The sequence below is a fragment of the Mesitornis unicolor genome, unplaced genomic scaffold, assembly GCF_000695765.1.
Source record: "Mesitornis unicolor isolate BGI_N332 unplaced genomic scaffold, ASM69576v1 scaffold42218, whole genome shotgun sequence".
In the NCBI taxonomy this organism is placed as follows: domain Eukaryota; kingdom Metazoa; phylum Chordata; class Aves; order Mesitornithiformes; family Mesitornithidae; genus Mesitornis; species Mesitornis unicolor.
In genome coordinates, this window is record NW_010204658.1 from 19,246 (window position 1) to 25,418 (window position 6,173).

The following is a 6,173-nucleotide window of genomic DNA, read 5'->3' on the forward strand; positions in this document are numbered from 1 at the left end:
ATCCTCCGTTCAGATTTTGCCAAGAGGAAGCTGCATCCTACCACAACCACTGCTGGGACTTTTGTCATACACTTCGATAGGGATTGGGACTAAAAGGCATTTTTTAGTGTTTCTCCTTCATCGTGGCTACTCTACTTTTATTACTTAACTTTTGAGCAGTACTTTCTCTATGACAATACCTACAAAAGATCTGTTGCACAATACATAATTTTCCTATTATGAAACACATGCAGGCAGCAAAGAATGTTATATATACTCTATATACAGCTTTTTCCCAATCTGCATTTTTATTGAGGACATGTAAGCTATGTAGCCCAAAGCATCGTGTGGCTTCATGGTGGCTGTTATTTTTCAACTTGATTTCATGCAGGAGTTTTCTGGAGAACACACAAAGCACCCAACAGCTTTGCCAGCATAAGTCGTCCTCCCCTACTGAAATTCAGTGCAACTCCTTCTTTAAGAAAGTTGCAACAGTGCTCAGGCCTAGACGGAACAGATGCCAGAGATCTGATCTGAAGCAGAAACTGGAGTTTAAGTAACTTTAAGCATCAAGGATAAGCCAATAAAAAGCTCCAAAGCTCAGTCTGTCCCTGCTGACTATAAAAGACCATCTGAGGGACCTGGCAGAGAAGAGAACAAGACATGAGCCCCTGTGGATACCACCTAAGTCTAGATTATACAAAATCTCTCCTAAATAGTGAAGTAATGGGGATCTCATAATGAGACAACTACTACAGTTTCTAAGGTAGTATATTTGGTTTTCTGAAGCAGTAAACTGAGTATTCTAAATTCTACACACATACTAGAAAGCACAGCAAAGCTACGAGAACTGCTCTCAGCTTATAAAAGTTCTGTGAATCAGTTAAATCTGACAATTAATCAAAAGGTTTATCTGTTCACAAGGAAAACAAATATTTAAGCCTCAAAAATTTACTTTTAAGGTTCCATAAAATAATTCTCTGCTTACAAGATCTGGACTAGCAGCATGTTCCACAGAAGGAACAAACAGTTCTTAGATTAGGAGGCTGCTGGAGTAAGATAACAGGTTTCATTACAGAAACAGAAAAAAAATGGTGTATAATGAAATCTGCAGCTCTCCTATACTCGGCCTGGCACCTCCTCATACAAGGGCTAAAGCCAAGGCTTCAGAGGAGGAATGGGAAACCAGTCAAGAGGAACGCTTCTTTTTAAGCTCATTGCCAGCTGACTGGGTGACATCAAAATATGTATTTTCTAGGAGAGCTTTAAGCAAGCCAGTTTTTTCCCCAGAGTATCACCACCTTCTACAGAAGACACTTCCTACCCTACCTTGCAACAACCAATTTTTCCAGTAACACATTTTAGCAGCTCAACTACTCAAGACTTACACTTTCCTAGGGTTGTTGAGTGAATGCTAGACCTGCAAAACACACGTCCTGAATTTATCAGCTTTCTCCAATGGCTCACAAGGTCTTGCTGTAAGAGTTTCACATTTAATTTTACACTCAGCACAAACTCGCACATAACTTCCATGTTAATGAGCTGTGCCCACAGCGCTGGGTACTCGAGAGGCATGGGGCTTACACACCTGAGAAATAGCTTTGAAGGCTGCTGTCTTGCCTAATTTCTCCCCTCCTTTTGTCACTGACTCCGCAGACTGCTTTGCTGTTTTCGCTGCTTCTTCCACACCTTCCTTTATCTTTCGGCCAATATCACTCTTACTCACTTCATCCAAACTCTGCAACAAAACAAAACAGGAAAGAAAAGATCATTTCAGGTGAAACAGGTGAAAATTTCATAAGTAACTCCTCTTTGTGAATTCTAAAGACCTCCTCATGCACTCACAAGACTAAGCAAACCTAAGGTGAACATACAGTTACATGTCACAGGGGAGACTTACCAAGACACCGTGGCTTGGAGTTGCAGCATTAGCCAACACCTCTGTGCAGAACAATTTTGACTACTCATGGGACTACATACATTTGTAACAGCTGCTATCAATAGATTTTAAAAGAGATTTTTTTTTCTTGACATCAAAGGACAAATGATACCAGAATTAGAATACCCCAGCCCTTCCCTTTGAAACAATCAGGTACTTCTTAAGAGAAGGTATAGAGGTGGGTGAGATAGCTCTCTGCTATGCAACGCTTCCTGCAAAACTAGGAAACACTTTTCTCAATCCAGCATCTACATACGCATCACTCTGGCTGTGTCAACAGAGCCAGGATCCTGTATGCAAGAGGCTAAAAGGACTCTGCTGGTAGCTGGTCACCCATTCATTCTGCACCGGCACACGTCAGATCCTCAAGGATCTCATAAATCTCACTGGCAGCAGGCAACCAATCCTGGATGGGTCACAAGCCACAGCCTCAGAGGAAAATAAATGACAAGATAACAATACCAAATGGCTTCCCCTCTTTTTCAATGAGATTTGGCTAATAAAGATGCTTACAGCACCCTCAACAGTACTCAAAAGATACTGGTTTTGTCCACATCAGCAAAGAGCATTACACCTAGCTCATAACTGGACACACAGTCCCATCTGAAGCACATTCAGACAGAATGAGAGCAAAGCGGCACAGCAGAGAGCGGGGACCAGGTCCACAGAAACTTTACACTGCACAGTGTAAGTCCAGTGTTCGGCTGCTCCCCAGCAGGGATCCTGCGCCTGATTGCAAGCGTTGGGAACAATCACACTTGCTTTGGTCTTAAACCACTGCTGAAAACAGCTGACTTCACCCTGCTCTGGAGTAGCCTAGCTATGAGCATGAAATTCATACACCTCAAATGACAGGTGGTAGACAGGAGGTGTTCATTTGAGGTGGTGGACAGGTGGTGACAGGAGGAACTGCCTCCTGAAGTAAATCAGAAAATCTTGTATTCTCTTTAAGTGGAAGAGCAGGAAGTTTCAGTCACTGCTGATTTAATTAATCAGTAGAAGGGAAAAACAAGACTCAGGATGCCTGGGAGTGACTGTCAGGGTGGCAGACACTGCAACAACAGCCCTTCTCCAACTCTTCCAGCTCAGTGTCACCTCCCAGGTACTGACAGGTCTACAGCAGCAGGAAAGCTAACAATAAATCATCAGAGACAGCTGATGAGCAGGTACTTCTGCCACAAAGAAGTGAGTAGGATTGGCAGTGTCCTCTCGTAGATCTGCTCTCTCCTCCTCATTGCAGCCTTGGAGGCAGCTGGTGAAGTCTGAGTATGCATGGATTACCAAAACACAAGCCCTGTCCTGTGAGTCCTTCCCACCTCCTCTGCAAACAACGGAGGAGATGATGAATGGATGTGGACTCATTGACTTCAGGATGGTGCCCATGCTGAAAAGGGGACAGAAAAGAGGGAATAAGGAATAAAAGATCTTGCACCCCACTGAGGACTGCCCAAACAGCCCAGTTTTGCATTGGCTGAATTCACAGACACTGTAGCACTGCTGATCAGCTTCTACAGGCATCACATGAACCTAATTTCTTCCATATTTAAAATCCTATTAGGAAGACTCCTCAGAAATAAAAGTCAAAGCATACTAACCACTCAAATGCATCTCCTGCCTGCATGAACTCAGACAAGGAACGAAGTAAATAAGCATGAGCTGCAGTGCTTAGTCCCACTCTAAAAAATAACTTTAATTCAATTGCTTAAAAGCAGATCTGCATAGACAGCGATCTGAGCCTACAATGGAGGATATTCATACCTGCCAGGCATGAACGATGCCTGCTCCTCCAAGCACTTTGTTATTCCCAAGACACACAGAGCCATGAGATCACTTACAGCAAGCTAACTTAGAGGAGGGCACCTCACCAACTACACCACCAGTACCTCTACTTACAACACCTGGAGCCTCTGCTGTTGCAAATCTTTTGCCACATGCAGTGAGAAGCCAGAAGCCCAATCACATCAGCAGCAAAAAGTGGTTGCGTGAAGAGCATCCCATCTCCTGAACTCCTTTCCAGGGCGATCTTCCAGCACTGCTCTAACTGCCCTCCAGTGGAGAAACCACCTCAATGCTTTTCTGCTTGCTTTAGTGCTGGACATGACAGAACTATAAGGATCATTTCCAGCCTCCAAATCTGAGAGGAATCACTGGACAGTGCCTGTCCTCTGGCTGTACACTAACTGAATAAGGAATCTATCATACACCACTGCTGCAATTTTGTTAATGACTCTGGCCTTAAAGATTCATAATGATCACCTTTGGAATAGCAACCACCTTTCACCAACAAAAAATACAGTGACAATTCAAATGCACACAGACGACTTAACCTTAGAGGAGAACTGGCTAAAGAGAACTGTCTATGCAGATCTTTTTCCCGAGCTGCGTTTTACCTCTTTAACTGTACCAGTTATTTCTTCGAGTTTCTTCTTTATCACTTCTGAGGTCTTCACTGTTTCAGATTCAATAGTTTTCTGTGGAAAAAAAACATGCTGCATGTAACTACGAGGACAGAAAATGCTCAGAAACAGTTTAGCATATAGCACACCCCATTAACGCCGTAACTGAGGGCAAAACCCACTCTATATTAGGGAACATGCTACTTGAGTAACCAGCGACAGCATTTCATTCTTGCAAGTTTACCGTTCCTCAAAGAATGCAAAAGGAGTATTTAAATACTGCCAACGTTAAATTTAATGTCTCATTGTTTTATCTGGGAAATTCAGTGAAGGGTCTGCTGGAAAGATTTTCCACTAAAAACAAACCAAAATGCTCTAAGGCATCCATTTACCAGTCACTATTTCCAGCCAAGCAGAACTTCTCATAAAAACAGGCATGCTGAACTAAACAGTTCATTTGCAGAAAGATTCAAGTTTACATTCAGAACAGGAATAGCTCAGTGACTGGGCAATGAAAACATCAAAGAACTTCATGAGGAAGACTTACATATTTCCTCCTGGCTTCTCGAAGCGCATCAGATTCTTCTAGCTTTTTGGCTTCATCTCGGAATTTTTTAATGCTTTCTTTCATCTCCTTGTTTTTTGCTAATTCCTGCTTGATGTTCTCCACAAAACCTGATATAAAACCCTTTCTTCCTCCAGAAGAGTAGCATCTAGACTGAAGAAAATCATTACACATTGAGAGACATTAATTTAAGTATCAAAGCCAGCAGGCAGATTTACTTAAACCAAGCACTGCGTCATTTCTAACATTAAACAGTGTGGAAAACATACAGCTACCTTGAAAAAGCAGCAGCTTACCCTGAAAACAGCCCAATTCCCAACATATTTCTAATGTCCTGTGAAGTAACATCTATAAAACCATTTAAAAAGATGCTTCTCCAGAGGAACTTTAATTCCAGAGGTTAGTTCAGGCTTAGACAATTTGGTAGAAGTTACCAGAGCACCACTTCTGAACTCAATCACTTGGACTCAGCTACTACAAAATTCGTTGAGTTCATCACATATACCTTAAAAAGTGGGAACTTTCAACCAAAACTTGATGCTTCTCAGAAACAAGTCAACACCTAGCAGATCAGTACTCTAACAGGAAACCACTTTCAGCCTGAAATAAACAATTCAGCCATTAACCAACCTGATGGATCTCCAGAACAGGCCTGCTCATCCCATACACTGTACCCCTGTGGGCTGCGGGAACTGGGTATCTTCTGGATATCAGCCACATGCCGCTGATGAGACACTTCTGCAACAAAAACGTAAGATTAGCACACAAGACAGGATGACAGCAGTGTTAAAGAGCCAAGGGAGAAAGGGAAGAATACTGCGAACAGACAAGATTCACTGGTCTTCTGGGAACACATCCGAAGTGCTGCCAAAAGCACTGGAGGTTGGTTTGCGAAGAGTCATCCATAAAAACTCTGTTTTGAGTTTTGTGTTTGAGCAGCACTACATCCACCTACAAGTTCATCTGGATAAAACCAAAGCTGCAGCCCAATACACTTTTCACAATCACTTGAGGAAACGCATGTGCTTCACAGAACCGTAGCTTTACAAAAACGGTAATGAAAGAGTAAATCCATCCTTGAGTTGAAACATGTTCTAGAATATTGAAACATATTATACCGTATTATATCATATCATATCATATCAGTGAGGTTTTTTCTAGGAAAATAGGCTCCAAACATAACTTTCTCCCAGCTGTGGAGGAAACCAGGACCCCTCTGTATATATTTGCGCTGCCTGCTCTGGAAAACATCTTTTGCTCAAGTCAAAAAACAGAGAAGTTACATCAGAGCACA

General features: G+C 42.4%; 1 protein-coding gene across 1 annotated transcript in view; it reads right to left on the reverse strand.

The window, feature by feature from the left end:
* TIMM44 (translocase of inner mitochondrial membrane 44 homolog (yeast)) overlaps positions 1-5,608 on the reverse strand; it is a 20,113-nt gene extending 14,505 nt beyond the window's left edge. The window contains exons 1-4 of the mRNA XM_010191126.1: positions 5,510-5,608; positions 4,862-5,032; positions 4,309-4,389; positions 1,568-1,717 (exon numbers count right to left, since the gene is read on the reverse strand). Of these exons, the coding sequence (XP_010189428.1) occupies positions 1,568-1,717; positions 4,309-4,389; positions 4,862-5,032; positions 5,510-5,599 (492 nt within the window). The 5' untranslated portion in view covers positions 5,600-5,608. The remainder of the gene's footprint in view (positions 1-1,567; positions 1,718-4,308; positions 4,390-4,861; positions 5,033-5,509) is intronic.
* Between the last annotated feature and the right edge of the window lie 565 nt (positions 5,609-6,173).